Below are 19,486 nucleotides of genomic sequence, written 5' to 3'. Positions count from 1 at the left end.
GTCCTTTCATTCGGCCTATCACGCAAATAAATAATTAATTAAGGAATATTACACAAAAAATAAGGAAAATATTGATCACTGATGGTTGATAAATGTGTACCACACACAAATCAATTTATATCACAACATTTCAATACATTTTCAGCTCTCGTAAGTAATAAAACTGGTTGAGAATATCACAATGTTCGGAGTTTTTAGCCGCCATGACTTATAAGGTTAAGATGGGAAGGTTGACTGACGATCATCAAATGGCCTGATTATGGCATTTATTGATTGGAATTACCTGATAATACACACTAGACGTAAAACTTACAGTTGCTGTTTGAATATTTTATGTTTATTTTAATTGTTTAACAACGTTTTCACAAGTAAAACATGGACCCAACTTTAGGGACACATTTCTTTTCTATGTTCCTAACTATGGCCCATGAAATTCATTTGACAGCATATAGCAATAAGAGTAACGTCAACAATGTTGTTTTGCATTTGGATGATAAGGAACGAACAGGAAGGGAGATTTTTTCTGCCAAACCTGTATAATGAACATCACAATGTTCTGATTTAGATATTCTGCGGTCAAAAGACGATAAGCGAAATTTTTAATTTTTAATTTTTAAATTGAGTGATTTAATGTAGTTTTCGTAAAATTTTCTCTAAGAAATGTTTTGAGGAATGAAGAGCATTAAGTTAACAGTGATAGTGATAAAAAAAAATACATCAGAAAACGTTACCAAGAGCGTTTTTTTGAGGATCAAACAAGATAGGACGAAGTTGCATCCATAAATAGACCCAATTTGGGGACAATAGACCCATATTACATACATTTCCCTCGTGAGTTATTGTCTTAAAAAAAGTAAGTTTTTCAACTTTTCGTGGTTTCTGATAGCAAACGACATGATAAGCATATCTAAGCATACCATTTAGCAGTAGAATATCGTTTGCAGGTAAATTCATTGATGAGTTATGATTAAAAACGTAATCGATGGCTGCATATTAGACCGAGGTTAGGGACGTATACCCTACTTGTTTTAAAAAACTTAGCGTACATTTTCTATAAAAAAAATGCCTCAATTACATGCTGTGTGAGCGAAGGCAAGCGGTGTGAGTCGCTTGTTCGTGAGTGACTGAATGTTTTGTTGGCTCTTTCATTGTCTCGTCCTTTACCGTTTGGTACAAACGGTCTGCATAGAACAATGGATTGAATAGTGCAGTGTCTCCACACTCAGCCTAAGCACTCAATAATTGTACGCTCTGATAATAAGATGATTGAATTGAACTGAATTGAATCAATCAAAAATATCTTTCCGATTCTAAGTTATACCTTTTTATTTTTGCTTCACTTATTTAGACCAACCAAACCTGATCATATTTCAGTCCATTATACAAATTGAGTTAATTTTGTTCATCACATTTTTATTTTAGAGTGTAATGTTTGTCATCATTTAATAGCTTACTGGCATTTAAAAATGGTATTTTCTCTAATTAGATTAGATTTATTTATTAAAGAGGCTCTTTTACTCTCATTATAAAAGGTTGTAATCAACGTAAAGCTCGCATATTGTGATTTTACGTCAAACTTTTGCGTGATTTTTAAACTAAACTAATGTGGATTACGCTGTCTGTACCTTGGGGTCAATTTGACTAAAAATTCAAATTGCCAAATCTCAACGAAGGTTTAACGGATTTTAAATTCAAATGTATTGTAAAATAAATTTAAAGTACTTCCAGTTTAAACTATCTGAGTCTATTTATGGTGGTGGATCTCTCATAGAGGTATATTTTGATGTTATACCCTGTACAGACTATGGCTTATATCATGTTATATAGGCTGTCGTGCAATGAGCACTCATACATCTAGTTTTCACTGCAAATCCTATGTATGAGTGATCATTGCAAGACAGCCTATATTACGTGATATAAGTCATAGTCTGTACGGGGTATTAGAGACCTTTATATCACGAGATCCCAACCACATAGGATATTGCTTCCTTGTGCAAAAATATTCAGGAATACAAACTCCAAAAATATGGATAGTAAAGGAAATGGCTCTTATGTTGGCCTATGGATCTAAGATTGGGCCCATCGCTAAAAATATGCCATTTATCAATTTTCTCTAGATGAACGGTACAAATGGATATTTTTGGTCGCTATTGAAAATGTAGTCGATTGCTGAATTTATGTATGGGCCCAATTTAGGGGCATTTGAGCCGACATTACATCCATTTCCTCTATATGACAGAATTTACTCACTAGATGGCACTAAAACGCATATGATCAAGTTGCGCCATCTTAAATACACCTTACATAATGCTATCTACAAATCCTGCTCATATGGATGGTTCTTGTCTTCAGCAAAGTTGTTCAAATGGACAAGACCTATCCTAAGGTAAATAATCTTGTTCATAATTCACTCACCAGGCAGCGCTAGTGAGACATTCACTTTGATTGTTTGCCCTAACTTAACATCTTGAATATAGAAGGTTCCCGTTTTCGGTAAAGTTGTTCAGATGGACAAGACCTATGATGAACAAAAGTGACTGATATAAACCGTTTCTTATTTTTGAGAAATTATTTTAAATAAACAACAGCTTAAATTGAATTGCGCATTTCTTTCTAAATGTGAATGCCAGGAATTTTCTGAACAGAGTTGGGAACTAATGGATTATATTTTTCTGATCAAGATTGCTGAAGAGAGCGATATTCTTATTAGTTAAAATGTTAAATAAAAGCAAAAATTTATAATAAAGTTGAGCTCTAGCAATCTCTATGATTAATTGTTTTGGCTCATATTAAAAAATTTGCTGAAAAAAAGAAACCTTATACCACAGAGAAAAAAAATACCCTAAATTTAAGTTCTTTTTACGTAATTTAGGGTTATTTTGAGTTTTGCTTCCACTCTCACTTTTTGTTGTTGTCAACAACGGAACGAGAGATTCGACTTTCTCATGACTATCGTTCAATAAGCTACTAGTGAGTATCTGAGATATTCTCAAATTTGAGTAAATTGAACTTAATTTTTGGTAGAAAATACTCACGAGTAAGTAATTATTTTTGCCGTAGTCAAATGTACACGCTCAGACTTTTCGCAAACAGCCGTCCCGCTAACGGAACTAACGAAAGCAAAAACAAAATTCTTATGGACAGAGGAATGTGAGAAAGCTTTCCAGTCACTCAAATCACACCTCATTTCGGCACCAGTATTGGCAACTCCAAACTATTCCAAGCCATTTGCAGTTGCCTGTGATGCAAGTGACGTTGCCATAGGAGGAATGCTAACGCAGCACTACGAGGGAGGCGAGAAAGTAAATTCCTATTTCTCACATAAACTCTCATCAGTGACACAGAGAGAGTGTCTTGCGGTGATCCGGTCTATCGAGAAATTCCGAGGATACCTCGAAGGCACGCATTTCACAATGTTTTTTTTTTTTTTAATTCTTTATTTAAGAGATTTTTAGCCTTAGGCTAGTTCATCTCTAACATTTCACAATGTTCTGCGATCACTCAAGCTTAACCTACCTGAAGACGATGAAAAATCCCACACCACTACTAGCTAGATGGTTTCTTCGCATAAATGCGTACTCTTTCGATATAAAGTATCGCAAAGGAAGTTCAAATGTCATTCCAGATTCCACATCCGTGGTTCGACAAGCTGATGGAGGAGGTTCTATCGGATTCGGATAGTTTTCCAGACATCAGGATCATCGGAGAAAATCTATATAAAAACTGCTTCATGAAGGTCGAAACAGGAGGCAAATGTCATCGTTGGAAGAAGGTTATCCCTACGTATCTACGTCAGGAACTCATACACCGATATCATGATATTCCTACAGCAACTCACCTCGGGTGCGATCGCACACTTCATCGCATTCAACGAGACTTCTACTGGCCCCAACTGGCAACGGACATCCGCAAATATGTACAAGCCTGTGACGTATGCAAAGCCAGCAAAGCACCCAATACAACGCTGACACCCACACTAGGAAACCCCAAACCTGCTCAGTTATTATGGGAGCTGATATCAATCGATTGGGTAGGTCCTCTCACACGATCGAAAAAGGGGAATACGGTACTCCTAGTGATTGTTGATTGGATAACTAAATTCGTCATCACGGAACCATTTCGTTCAGTCCAAAAGATGTCTGATTTTTGGGAGCAATACGTGTTTCTTCGGTTTTCAACGCCAAGGATCATAGTTGCGGACTCTGGATCGCAATTTCTCGCACTGGTATTTCAAACTTTGCTCAAAAGATACAACGTAATCCACATGAGGACCGCTTTTTACACACCGATGTGCAACGCTGCTGAGCGGACCAATCGCACGCTGCTCACCTGCGTAAGATCCCTCCTGGACGATGACCAACGGGACTGGGATGTGCACATATAGCAAGTGGTTTGCGCAATCAACACAGCAAAACACGAAACACTCGGGTGCAGCCCTTACACTGCAATTTCGGGAGGGATCACATCCTGCTCACGGAGCAATATTGTAAGCGGTTTACTGAAAATTAGCTTATTGAACGGAACATGGGAGATGAGTGAAAAGAACTTAATTTTGGGTAATTTTTTGGTTCCGTGTAGGCGAGATGTCAAGTGAAACGAAGAAACTCGAAGCAACGTAAAGCAACAGTGCGACCTGATTAGTAAATTCTGAGCTATACTGTTTGCAATAGAAAATGAACAACTTTGCCCAAGACGGAAGCCTTCTACCTTTTCAAGATGTTAAGCTTTTTAGCTTAATTCAAAATGAATATTACACGAGTAAGTGGTGAGTGAGTTATGTGCTGAACTCTTTATTTTATTATAGGTCTTGTTCATCTGAACAACTTTGCTGAAGACGGAAACCTTATATCTCGTCCATATGTGGCTAACAATGTAAAATTATTGTCACACTAGCACCACCTGGTGAATTAGTTCTGAACTGAACTCCTTACCATCAAAAAGATTAAGTTCATCTGAACAACTTTGCCAAAGACGGGAACCTTCTATCTAGTCTAGATGTTAAGTTAGGGCAAACAGTGAAAAATCAATGTCATACTAGCAATGCCTGGTGAGTGAATTATGAACAGAATTCTTCTGTTCCTTAAGATAACTTTGCTTTTCGTTTAAGCCCCATCTAGTGAGAAAATTATGTCATAAACTCTTTATAGTTTTGAAGATCTTTTATTCTTAAATATCTTTGCAGAAGGAAGCAACATCCTATATAGTTGAGATCTTGATATATAAACATCTCTAACATCAAAATAAGCCGCGTCATGTGTATATTTTTACAATGACTAATCCTCCCCCTCCCCCCCCCCCCCCCACGCCTTCAAAATAGTCTTATAATTCGAACAAAAAGTGCACTCAATTTATTTTGCAAATCATTTTAAATATCAGATATCCATTGCAATTTCGTTAAGATACAGCAATTTGAATTTAGGGTCAAATTGATCCCAAGGTACAGATAAAGAGTTAAAGGCAGTTCGGACAGAGATCTGAGAAAAATCTTACAGACCAAGAGTGTTGGAGATTGTTTCAACGAGCATTCTAAAGGGTTTTCCATTAAGCGCTTACTATCTTTAAAGTTGAATAAAACAAACTGTGTGACATTGACAAGATTTATTTTCCGATTGAAAGGCCTGTGTATGGAATATGACATCGTTGAAATGGCCACCTCGGCGTCGCTTGGGTGGGATGGCTTGAGTAATGTTGGCTTTGAGGGCATCGGTGGTTTGTGGCTTATTGGCATAGACCTGCGACTTAACATAACCCCACAAGAATAAGTCTAGCGTAGTTAAATCACACGATCTTGGTGGCCAGTTGACATCGCCTCCGCGCGAAACAACCATGCCCGGAAATCGCTCATGCAGAATATTGTTTCGTGCGCTGTGTGGTACGTTACACCGTCTTGTTCATCCATATCGTCCACCTTTCGTCAGAAGATGTCGGTAATCATCGACCTATAGCGCTATCCGTTGGCGATGATGACCTCGCCAGCGTCGTTTTTGAAGAAGTACGGACGATGACGCCTCGGGCCTAAAATGCACACCAAACTGTTACTTTCTGGGGATGCATTGCCACTTGGTGGACCTCGTGTGGATTGGTCTTGTCCCAAATTTGACAATTCCTGCGTCACCTTTCAAATAGACCAATCTACATTGATCGATTCTCTTCATCGACTCTCTCTTTAGTTAATAACTCGGTTCCAATAACATGGTCAGCTGTTCTTATTACCCAATACACTTAATAATACTTTCTTTTAACAGACTATATACAAAAACTAGCACGTAATATGACCAATAAAATGAATATTATAACCTGTTAAATCACTCACCTAATCAATTATCCTGAGCAAAAACTTCCACATGTGAAATGTAATCAAAATAGCCATTTACTATATTTTCATCATGTATGTATGTTGCACTCACAACTCTGCGTACGTACAACACAATTTATTTCTAAATGATATCAATCATCACACTAAATTACTATTATAAGTGAAATCAAGCTGAACATTGCATTATGTCCTAGGTAAAATTGACAGATTCTCTTTGGCAACTTTCTCTTTGCATCCTCATGGCCATGTTAAGACATTCCCAGCTATTTTCAGCTCACAGATCGTTGAAAAAGGCTATTATCCATCTTGTAATATGACAAACATGGCAAGAAAAGGTTCTATACCCAAGTTATTAACGAAAGAGAAAGTCAATGAAAAGAATCGATCAATGTGACTTAGGACCTAATGCAATTTTCAGCTTGAAGTGTCATAAAAGGATAGCTTATGTAACGTTATATCATCTTTAGACTGAACTTGGCGATAATCTGCACCAACTTTTCTATGATCCGTTATTTTGTAAAAAAAAATTTGTGCCGTTTTGAAAAAAAGAATCGATTCAAAAGATCAATTTTAAAAGATCGATTCCAAATGATTGATTAAATAGGAGAATTGATTATTTTAAAAAAAAAATCGATTCACTAAGATCGATTCTTGCTTCAAGATCGCCCAATGCTAGTTCACATACCCGTTCATCCATAAATGGTCCTCGTAGTCTGTTTCCAACTGCTCCAAAACCCACTCAGCGAACACACGGCGCTGTCTATGAACGTTAAGCTTGAGCTCTTGGGTAAATAGGATCTTGCATGGGTGCAGACCCAAGTCTCGACGCAGAATTCGCCACGTGGAAGCCTACGAGTGACCCAGTTCTTGTGCGCGGCGCGGAATCGACTGCCATGGGTTCTCCTGGACGCATATAGTGGCGATATTCTCGGCAGACCTTGCGTTCCGTTGACGTATGGGTGGTGGTTGAGCGTTCACCGAACCAGTTTCCTAGAACTTTTTCACCACATTGCGAATAGTCCTCTCGGTAGGACCTGAGGGAGCGTCGCGAAGAGAGAAAAATGGAACGTCGAATGCAGCCAGACAGCTGCTGTCACGAACTGTCATTTGTAGCCAAGCAATTTTATGATGCTTTTCGTACAGTTGAACAATAATGCACAAGGCGGTATTGAAATCTTGCGTAAAGTAATTTGTGACAAACTGTCGTTTCCAGCTATTTTATTCAATGGGACACCGTTTCTTTTTAATTCATTCAACATACACACAAATCAATATTGAAAGATACCATTAGCCAAGGTTTTGTCAAAAGATCTAGTGGCATAGTAAAATACCAAACGGAAAAATACAGTTTCTCACTGCACACTGAACAATCTCAAACAATCACTACACGATCAAAGCAAAACACGCTACGCCTGTTTTGATTTGATTTCAACGGCACAATTTTTCATGACAAGAAGAGCAAGTATACAATGAATTCCGTGTGTGCTATCTGCTTCTCCCTCCCAGGGTAGGACTCATATTGCGACCCTAAAATGGGCGAAGCGCTCGGAACGTTGCTCGCAAAGAACAGTTATCATCTAAATTCATGTAAACATTTTGAGATTCTTTATAAAATGGTAGGAGACACTGAACACACTTAATTCACTCTGTTTTCTCGAAATCCAGAGCAGTTTTTTCTCAGATAAGTTTCCACAAAGTTTCATCTAGACGGAAGGTAATGTTATGGGGTTATTTGCGTAAGATTGTGGAATGTATATACATATGTTTCAGAGGAGTATTTTTTGCACTCCCTTAGACTTTTTTTGGTCAGGCATGAAAATTCTAAATAACTTTTTGGATATTTATCCAAAACGAATGAAATTGTCTCATCTCAAAGCTGTGAATAAGTAGAACCAATTATAATCATGGTGTTTATTTTGAACAACGTTTTACTTGGAGTTGAAAACTCAGTTAGGGGAGACTTGATCCCCCAAAGATTAGAAGCACTTAGTCATGATATATGAGAGCGATAAAAAATCTTTGGTTGGGTGGACCAACGTATGTATCCCTTTGGAGGCTTTTGATTTTTTTTTATAAAAAAAATACAAAAGATATTCCCAGCAGTCATTTGGAGCAGAAACACTTTTTTTTTATAAAAATCCGTTTGAAAAAGAGAGGTTAAGTAAAAGATGTGCTTAGTATTCTGAAAACTAGATCTATGCCCTACAAAAAAAGTTACAACTTCTTGAACTCTTTTTGAGCGACGAAAAAATCACTGCTAGTACTGTATGATGCCTTTAGGTTTTATTATTATTATTCTTAGCAAAGTGATTCTTAGATACCAAGTTTTCTGCGCTCGTGCACGAAATATTGAATCGAATATATCCATGATTATATTTCCTTTCTCGCTAAACAAACACAATGATTCCAGATCTACTGTAAGATTCTGTACAGCAAATTTTAAAAATATGTTTCCGTACTTTCTGCAGCATATGATTTTCATATCTCAACCTACCGAAAAGGCAAAAAAGCAAGTACGGGAACAGACCTATTGTTCTCGTGAAACAGCCTCGTGGGAGAAGGAACGTCATTCCTATTCACACTTGCAGACCGAAGGAACTCATTTACCATCTATAGTATTTTCCTCTCTAACTCTCTCAATTGCTCAAATTCAAATAATCAAAACATTTCCAACCAGACATCCATCATGATTTTCACTATGGATTCTTCAAACAGAAAATTGCCGTATGTTACCCATTCATCGTTAACATTCTCGTATATTGCAAAATTTCTCGTATATGCATGGTATTTATCGCAATTACCAGCCGCACATAATTTATTTCTTGTTTTGAAACGATAAAAGAAGAGCTGGACCGCAAACACCGCACATGCGTACACTTTTAACCGATTGGGCTCTCCGTTGCTCTGGGATTGTTTTTGTTGTTGTAGGTTAGCTGGTCGGCTGGTCAGTTGGTTGGCTGGCTGCTCGGTGGTACAAAGTGTACCGTTCTCCAATGTGAGCCCACCATCCATCGTGATGGGTAGATTCTACTCCGCTTCGATGTGAGCCAGAAAGATCGGAATAACAACAGTCAGCAATGTTTACTACACCACTTTCCGATAGCTACACAAAACCTATGCTTGTGCTGATTTGTTTCTGTGAATGCAATTTAGTGCTAACTGTACAGCGGATAGCACTTTATCGTCTCAGCTTCTGCACTAGTTCCTGCCGATTTGCAAAGATACAGCAAAAACAGGCTCTTCTTTGGCTAGCATAGAGAGATTAGTATGCCCACGATCTGATTCATTCATTCGTTAATGTTCTTCGGACTTGCGCATGTCTACTTGAACAATACACAGGTGTGCTCAATGTTTTGAAAAGAGGGGAGGAATGTTCAACCATCAGGTAAGGGAGAACATCCCATAATGCACCCCTGGGGTGAAATGCCCACTTACAGAATAACAACGATAACTTTTCCTCAGATGCATTTTCCGGGTAACGGATTGTGATTGTTTTCAACTGGAAGTTTCCTGATCAAATCATATGTTAACCTACTGATTCCTTTTACAAATTGCATTTTGTGCAAAAATGACACAGTTGTTAAAATCATCGACTGCAAATTAAGGTTTTGACAGCATATTTCGCAAAAGAATGGAACGAATTCACCTTTCGTATATTTTTTAGAAGTTTTACTTCATGAATCACTGCTGTCGTGCGTCTTGCCCCAATGTTGTGGTGCATATTGCACCATGAATCAAGCGTTTTGCCCCACTATCCTTTTAAAACCGATTTATAAAATACCTTAAAAATCATGAAAAATCATCGTAGAAAACATGGTAATGAACCATACACTATTACTTTCTCCTTGATTTTAGCTTCCATACGCCAGACGATTTTGCTTAAATGGTGCGTTTTGCACCATTCTACCCTACTTGTACAAGCTCATTGAGATACTTCTATGACGCCTTATAGAGGTATTTTTTGTATGAATATGAGCAAAAAGAAAAGTTCTTCAAATGCATGATCAAAATCTGCTTGGAAGGGATCAATCATATCATCCATCCACTACGTCGCTGTTGAGAGAGTTTTCCAATCCCAGCAAGAAGAAATTTGTTTATCATGACGTAATCGACATGCACCGTCCGCTTTCGCTGCTCTCTTTTGATCATTATCTTCCACATTCGCTCCCGTCCGTATGCTTCTCCGACGGTTACTGCAGCTTAGGTCCCGAAGAGAGCTGCTGCAACTTGCGGAAAATTAGGTCTTGATTCAGTTGCAGCAGGTTTTACCTCGGGATTAGACACGCTTTTCCACACTCGCCGCTGCTGGTCAATATCGCGCTGAATACAGTTTTGATTTAATATCGGGCCTCTTTTCAATTTACTCGTGCAGGTTGAAGATCAAGGTGTCGATCCAAATTTACGTGACGGCGATGGTGCTACTCCACTTCACTTTGCTGCCTCCCGCGGGCATCTGACCGCAGTTCGGTGGCTTCTGAGCCACGGAGCCAAACTGTCTCTGGACAAGTACGGTAAAAGTCCAATCAATGACGCTGCAGAGAATCAACAGGTCGAGTGCTTGAATGCTTTGGTACAGCACGGAAACCGTGAACCTGACTACGTCGAATCGAAACAACTTAAACAATCCCAACGACATTCGGATGTTTACGGATCGCAACAACAGCTAGCGGTTACGCCTCAGCAGCAGAAACGGATATCGAAGAAGCACTCAAGTAGCCACCATCACTACAATAAGAACAAATCGTCATCAAACCATAATACGATGATGTCCAAGTCGTCCTCGGGTAGTTCAGACTCGGAACCATTCTACCTACATCCGCCAACGATTAGGCAAACCAAGGTGAAAAATTGTGTTGCGTTCAAAGTGGTTCAGTTTGGTTTTATCAGCAAAAACTTTCAATTTTAGGACGGTTTGTACACTCGTCAGTCTCCGGACAGTTACTATGGAACAGTGCCACCGAATGACGGCGTCTATATCAATCCGATGCGACACGGCTCGACCACGCCTCCGAGCCCCAGTGGTAGCGTGTCGGGTGAATCCTTCTTCCTGCACGATCCACAGGAGGTGATCTACAATCGGGTGAAGGACTTGTTCGATTCCGACCTCAGCAGCACCAAGGACGAACGGAACGTCAACTCCAGAGCAATGACAGGTGAGTGATATTAAATTGCACGAAAATTGTGTACGAACAGGCTTAGTTTTGATGTTTGGTGAAAATATAAACGGCATATAAATTATTTACATTTTTCATAAAAGTGAATAATTTTGTCAATCTAATAAAAATCAACTGTCGGATTGCATCAATAAATTCCAAAGTTGCAATAGACAACAAATATGTCCAATGTTCCGTACAGTTGTGACCTTCTAATTGAAAAACTGAATGATGAATTACAAACATTTATAAATCATATGTATTTCAACAAAATACCAAAGAGCCGAAAGAAAATGTGAAACTTATGAAGCCTTTCCATGACAAACATATTATTGGCGCTTCCATGAGCATTTTTTGAATTATTCATTGTCATTTTTTTTTTCAATTCTGTGAAAATACTCTATAATGTGAATTTAGTAGTAATAGTAGTCTTAGAGCTCTTGCTGTGATATTTAGACGGTTGGTGATTTTAGTGAAGTTTTCGTAATTTAGTGATTTTCGAAAACTAACTTTTTTGAAAATAAATACACAAGTTCTTTAGCAAAGCTGTTTCTGAACGTTCCCATGTTGGTGCAAATTTTTCTGAATTTAAATAGCGTGTACCTGACCAATGTAGTAGTAAATTGTATAAGTCGAATAAACTTTTAGGACTTGTTAAAATACACAGCTTTTCCGAATAAAGTAACTTTTATTAAAAAAAAAAACGCCATTTTCAAATGTAAATTACTTAGCATGGGGAAATACACACAAATGATAAGATTTGAAAGGACACAGCTTGAAGTAAATGATACGAAAGCATTAGCGATGTGTTATTTTATAAACTCACATAAAATCAATTTGACTGAATAAAGTATATATAATTGGAAATTACTCTTTTATGAAATACTAAAAACATGCGTCATGGATCATGGTAGGATTTCGTGAGTTTTTTTTTCAGTTAAAAACAATCTATTTGCTGCCCAGCGATATAACCTCGACCGTGCATGATCTTTTGTTCGGTTAAGTTAGAATAATGATTAGAAGAATTAGTAATGTCGTTTATAAAGCTAAAAAATTGCTTAAAACTCTTGTAATTTTAATTAGTTGTGTTTGGATGAAGGTTTGGCGCACAGCTAGCTGCGTTGTGTTTGGAAAAGTTGTTAGTGATTTGTTCAGTCACTTATGATACTTTAAGTGTACTATTTTGATCCTGATGAATGTGGGCGTCTTAGTGGAATACCTGTATAATGAGAGAGAGAGAAGGATTAGTATTTTCCATTTAATTCCACAACTTTATTTGCTTATCATTGACAGATACGTGTATTTCGTCTACAATGTGCAGACTTCTTCAGTGTCTTGTACTAATACTCGACTGAAGAAAAACATCGCATTTACCGAATATATATTAACAAAGGCACATTTTCACTTAGAAACTAGGTAAACTTAAATTTAATTTTCTATAGGAACAGGTACTCCGCTGCTTACTCGTTGATGTGTCCTAGGTAGTAACTTGAAAAGCCATGTGTGTCCGTTTTCTTGATCCCTGTTGAGTAAAGTTAAATTACGTTGTTTGTTGATCTCGAGGCTTTCTGCAACATCCAATTTCCATGGTGTAGATACGGTTCGTAAAATCGTGATGTCCTCCGTCGATAGTTGGTGGTCCTCTCCCAAGTAACATTGCAAGTTTTATCGAGGTTTTAAAGCATGCTACAAGTCTAAATCATGGTCTTCAGAACTCTCTTAAAACCAATAATGTTACATGGGCTGTGAAGATGTGTTCTGCAACCTTTGATTTGAAATCATATGTTAGGCCTTTTTCCTCTTGCTTTTTGGCCTTAAATATGTTCTATATGTTCTTTGAATCTAGTTGCTAAAGTTCTCTTGGTTTGTCCTACATATACTTTGTTACAATGATTACAGCTTATTTTATATACACCTGCTTTACCTAAAACATTAACTGGCTCTTTAGTGGATCCTAACAATGATTTCAACTTGTTATGTCTACTGGTGAAAACTAAATCTAATCCGAATTGTTTTAACTGTGGTCTTAGCTTACAAGTAATATCTTGATCAAATGGAACGGACACTCGTTTCAATAATTCAGGTGCTGCGGTGAGGGTTGTAAATAATCTCCTTTGTTGAATTCTCGCTTTTTTATCGATGATTGCCTGGATTGTGGTCTCCTTGTATCCGTTGAGTCTTGCTGTTTCGAAGATGTACTGTAATTCCTTAACCTTTCCTGTATCGCTGAGTGGAAGAGTCTGCATTCGATGAATCATGTGGTTGAAGGCGGCCATTCTCTGCTGGAACATATGGTTGGAAGTATAGGGGTTAACTCTTTTGGTGCTTGTTCGTTTCCTGTAAATTTCGTATTCAAGCGAGGAAGATGATGACGATTCCCTGATGACTAGAAGATCGAGAAATGCGAGTTTCCCGTCTTTTTCTACCTCGTGAGTGAATTTGATATCCTTGTGAATTCTGTTGATCTCATCTAAAATTTGTGGAAGGGCTTCCCGTTTAACTACGCTGAAGATATCGTCAACAAACCTCCACCAACGGTTTGGTAATAGTCCTTTCTCCTTCAGGATTGTCTCCAAGTTGGCCATGAAAAGTTCACACAAGAAGGGGGAAACGGACACACATGGCTTTTCAAGTTACTACCTAGGACACATCAACGAGTAAGCAGCGGAGTACCTGTTCCTATAGAAAATTAAATTTAAGTTTACCTACACAGCTAAAAAAAAGTAGTGTAAATTTCCGTTACTATGATGCACATAAATGGAGCATCATATATCATACAATTTTAGATTATAGATCGTGTAAATTTATGAGACATGTCATGCAATATTCGTCCACTTTTGTTTGCAACATTTCTTGCAAGCTGCTAGTTTACGTGAAAAGGAAGTTCACATGTATGAATGTTTGCATGCATGGATGTTTACATCGCCAGTAAAATTCAGAATTTTTTGGTGTGTAGTTTCTAAGTGAAAATGTACCTATGTTAATATATATTCGGTAAATGCGATGTTTTTCTTCAGTCGAGTATTAGTACAAGACACTGAAGAAGTCTGCACATTGTAGACGAAATACGCGTATCTGTCAAGGATTAGCAAATAAAGTAGTGGAATTAAATGGAAAATACTAATCCTTCTCTCTCTCATTATACTATTTTGATGTTTTATTAAATTATGTTATGCACAAGGTCGCGCGGGTACTCGGATCTTGTTATTTGTATGGTTACGACAACAACTCGATCATAGATGGTATTATGTGATATGAGGGGCTTGGTGGCCTTAGAGCGACCACTTTTGCTTACTGAGAAGAACATCATGAGTTTATTATCAGGCCGCTCCACATTCAAGCCTTGTTAATTACTGTTGCAATACAAAGAGCTCGTTTGCCTAGTGGCAGACGTGTTTGCTTACTGAGCAGAACACCTTGGATTTAATTTCAAGCTCCTTCGCGTTATAAGATCGTTAGGATATCAATTCAGCATATCGTTTACCAAAACGAATCCTACTGCAAGCCCAACTCTTTTATCCAAAATCCCAGTGATTTTTCGTGGAAGTGCAAAGGATTTCTCGGCTTCCAACATAGCGGATATCACGTCAACATATTCCTACCTACCAGTCTCTTGAAAATGATTTTCCTTATATAATTAAAATTATAAAGTTACAGATAGATTTTAGGTAGCCACCCTAACGACAAATGTACACAAAATATGCTAGAACTGCTGTTTCAATATTAAGACGTCTTTGGTGAAGTTGTTAAGCTTAAAAAGTATTTTCTTTTGGTTTGTGTAGAGATGGTTCTCAAATAAGTTGATTCTCATGAACCAACCAGGCTTGCTTCCACTAACTTCCTATAAAAATGATTTTCTGAATTTTGAAATCATTAGATGTTATTTATTTTGATATTTTGTACTTGTTAGATGCAAGAAGAGGTTGAAAGGCAAGAGTTTGGTGTATAAAACCAGTCAAATTCGCTTTCAGATAGTCACAATAAGCAATTTTACGACTCGCGAGCGCTCACTCTGAGTGAACGCTTACGAATAATAAAATCGCTGATTGTAACACTTTGGAAGCGAAACTGACAGGTTTTTATGTGTTAAACACTTGCCTTTCAACCCCTTTTTATATCCCACATGTACAAAATATCATTATAACATCTAATTATTTCAAAATTCAGAAAATCTGCTTTCATAGCAAGTGAGTGGAAGCAACTCTGGAATCAACTTTATTATTTTTGAAAATAAAGAGTTACACTAACCAATTAAGTTATTTTGATGAAATTCCAAGAATTGTTTTTTTTTTCTTTTTTTGACGTTCACATTTTAGAGTATTCTTTTAGAATTTACTTAGGGTGCTCCTAAAAAACATTTTTATATTTAAATTTTCTTATGAAAGGCATCTTCGAGAAATTTAAAAAAAATGTGTAGTACACATGTGTCGCAAAAAAAATGCTGTTTTCTTTTCATAAAAAAAAATACACCCAATTATAAAAAAAAATGATCTATGTTATATTGATTATAGCCCTTTCAAATAGAAACATGAAAAGTTATATGTATTTACCCCATGTTGAACAATTAACATTTGTAAATGACATATTTCCTTTGTTATCTATCGTAAAACTAACGTTTTAACGTTTAGAATTCATCACGTTTTTTCGTCTGTGTCCAATAGCCACCCACACAAACTATTTCACCTATATAAAACATTCAACAGTTTTATCACGACATCATATAATCAAATTGCTTAAGGCATCGGCTCAGCAAGAGGATTTCCTCTACAGCCACCCGTTACACATAAAGATGAACATGACCATCAATTTCGTTCGTCGGATTCGGAAACTCAGTTCAAACCTATCACCGTCATTGCTGAACAGCATAATAGACCAACATCTTAAGATCAACCACTATCCGGCCTCGCTCCGACACCGGCTGATCAATCAATGCTTTGAACGGGAAACTTGAAAAAAATATAATGCATTTCTTCCAACACCAATAATACATGAAAAATTTAAGTGATTTTTCTCAAAAATATAATTTTTGAAAATTATTAAATTCTTCACTAGAAACAAAATTCAATTCAAACAGTTTTTCCAACAACAACTTTTAAATTCCTGCACTAAGTAAAAAGTCCTTGCATGCGAAATCTTTCAGTGCCTATAGCCTGGCAGCACACTCTCGAATTCCAATAAATCATGGAGGTGTGAACACTTTACCCAATTAAGCAAGTTAAGTAGATATGAGTTTATCCAATCCATGCTATAAACACGCTATAAGCTTTTACTCTGACGCAGGTATGCACTGAAACTAAATCCATTCGCCGAAGTCTCTCGTAATCTTCATGGACTCATAAAGATGTTCAGGACATTATTCAAGACTTTCATTGAACTTCTAGAACTTCTAGATTAAAACTCCAGAATAGTTTGGAAAGTATTAAAAATCTTATTGATACCATTCCTTGATGTGCATATCTTTAAAGAGGCTCTCTTGAGCTTCATTGATTCATAATGGTTATATACATTGTTCAAGACTTCATTTAGCCTGAAAAACTTCAAGATCTTGTCTCCACAATAGCTTGGAGAGCTTAAAATATATAAGTTGATGATGTGAATGTCGTTAAAATACTCTCTCATAAAGATTTTCAAGACATTGTTCAATACTTCATTAAGCCTTTAGATCTTCATGATTTTATCTACAGAATATTTTGAAGACGAATGAAATCTTAATGGTACCATTCTGAAATGTGCATGTTGTCAAGAAGCTTTTTTGAGTTTTATGGCACATAATTTTCAGGACATTGTTCAAGAATTCATTGAACCTGTACAATTTCAAGATCTTAGCTCCAGAATAGTTTAGAGAGCATTAAATATCTTATTGTTACCATTATATCATGCGCATGTTAACATGAAGCGTTACAAAGTTCTGATGATGTGTTGAATATATCCGAACCGTGCGTATCAAACCACATTGAGTCTATAGAATTTCAATATCTTAACTCCAGGGCATTTTGAAGAACCTATTCACCTTCTTCATTCGTTTATTTAACGTTGGTCACTGTTCCGCAATCGAGTGCCAATCACCGACGGACATCGATTGCCATCCATTGACGGTAATCGAATATGCAAGAAGGCAGCTTCCACACCTGCGTAGGATATCGCACCCATTCAACACCAACGGCTTTACTTCCCTTCCGAAGGAAGACGTGACCAGAGATTTTTATGCCTCAGAAAAATCCCACCGACCTCGGCTGGGATTGAACCCAGACCCATTGGAGTGAGAAAGCAGTCACGCTTACTACTATACCACCGGCACCGGCCTGAAGAACCTATTAAACTTCATGATTTCAAAAAGCGCCGAGGTGTCTAGTTTTCCCATATATATACTTTCGGGGTTTTTCTTATACAAACTTTAAGGATTTTAAATAACCCCTTCCCATGAACCAAATGGCTTCATATTTAAGAAGGGTGCTTCTGACCCCCCCAAACCATTTCAGTGAGAAGTCTTTGAGCCAAGTGGCCACCCTGTTTATACCTAATGTTCTTCATGTCTATCACGTGCTTGTAAGCTCGTGCTGCGTGTAGTTTCTTGACCTCAACGGAGGATCGTACACAATCGTAGAGGAACGGACTCCTTGTCCGTCCGCTCAGTATGCTGCAGAAGAATATTATGTCGGCGGTCTTGTGTCTCGTACTGACTGTGTCGAGGTACACCAGACAGCAAAGGTATTGGTGTTCTCAACTCCATCCAAGGTTTCTCAAGGCAAATTTCTGGAAATGTTTCCTGAATTCCCTCTAGCCTATGAATTTGCATCGCATACTGTGTTCGCCATACCACGCTCGCAAATTCGAGTTTGTACCTAGCGAGGCTAATGAGGATAGTTAGGCATAACGATCAGTGAACTCTCGGCAGAACGTCGAGTGAGAGCAGAGTTGCAGCGCTTCCTTATCAACTATGTTGACGTGATCATTAAATGTAAGGATTAATCCATCGTCACACCCAAGTCCCGAACATTCTCTACCCGATGTAATGACGAATGTCCCAACCTGTAGTCAAACATTATCGGTTGTACTCTTCTAGTGTACGTCATAACGGCGCACAAAGTCCGTTTTCAACGACCAATATTTCGAAGTTGTGCAAAGCCTGTTGAAGCAGCTGGCAGTCATTGGTGACTTTCACCTTAAGGAAATTTTTTACATCATCTGCGTAGATGACTACTATTGTCTTAGTAATGAATGCGGGCAGTTTATTCATAACCATGACAAAAAGAAATGGACCCAGATGGCTTCCTTGCGGAACTTCTGAATGGACGCCAAAGGAGCTGGATGTATTGTTGAGCACCCTGACATACTGTATCCTGGCTTGTAGATATGTATTTATCCATTCAAACAACATTCCATTGATACCGAAATCAGATACAGCACGCATTATACTATCTATACCTACCACATCAAAGGCCTTGCTCGTGTCCGTATATACACAGTCGAGTTGGTACCCTTAGGATATGTAATCCGTGACCAAGGAACTGAATTCACACAGGTCCGTGACGACTGACTTTCCATTGAAGAACCCATGCTGTGTTGTTGAAACACGCTCGTAAATTCTCTCATTGATATGGAGGTAGACAAGGCGCTCGAACAGTTTTGGCATCGTGTACTGAATTGATACACCCCATTAGTTCTCAGCATCAGAACGTTAGAGTTATGTGCGGGATTTTCCATAGAGGCGTGAAATAACCAGACCAATGCGATGAATTGAAAAAGATAGACAGGGGTTCGACGAGCTCATCCTTGAATTCCTTCAAAAACTTATTTGAAAATCTGTCTGGTCCTGCTGACTTTCCTGAGTCTAGATCCGACAAACCTTGTCTGACTTATTCACGACAGCGGTGTCGGTGGTGTAGTGGTAAGCTTGATTACCTCTTACCCCAGCAGGCCTGGGTTCAATCGCCTTCCTTCGAAAGGGAAGTAAAGCCGTTGGTCCCCGGTTCATGAGTTGATGGATCGATAGGTAGGGTCCAGGTGTGAGAGCTGC

The 19,486-nt window shown here is 38.0% G+C and overlaps 1 protein-coding gene across 4 annotated transcripts in view; it reads left to right on the top strand.

The window, feature by feature from the left end:
- f (forked) overlaps positions 1-19,486 on the top strand; it is a 470,851-nt gene that overhangs the window by 343,875 nt on the left and 107,490 nt on the right. For all 4 annotated transcript variants that reach the window (XM_065230982.1, XM_065230983.1, XM_065230981.1 and 1 more), the window contains 2 exons: positions 10,689-11,156; positions 11,223-11,469. In XM_065230982.1, the coding sequence (XP_065087054.1) occupies positions 10,689-11,156; positions 11,223-11,469 (715 nt within the window). The remainder of the gene's footprint in view (positions 1-10,688; positions 11,157-11,222; positions 11,470-19,486) is intronic.

Source organism: Ochlerotatus camptorhynchus, unplaced genomic scaffold (genome assembly GCF_037179485.1).
Source record: "Ochlerotatus camptorhynchus isolate MF236.1 unplaced genomic scaffold, CSIRO-AGI_Acam_v1.1 ptg000336l, whole genome shotgun sequence".
Classification (NCBI taxonomy): Eukaryota; Metazoa; Arthropoda; class Insecta; order Diptera; family Culicidae; genus Ochlerotatus; species Ochlerotatus camptorhynchus.
This window is presented reverse-complemented; position numbering and strand designations above follow the sequence as displayed.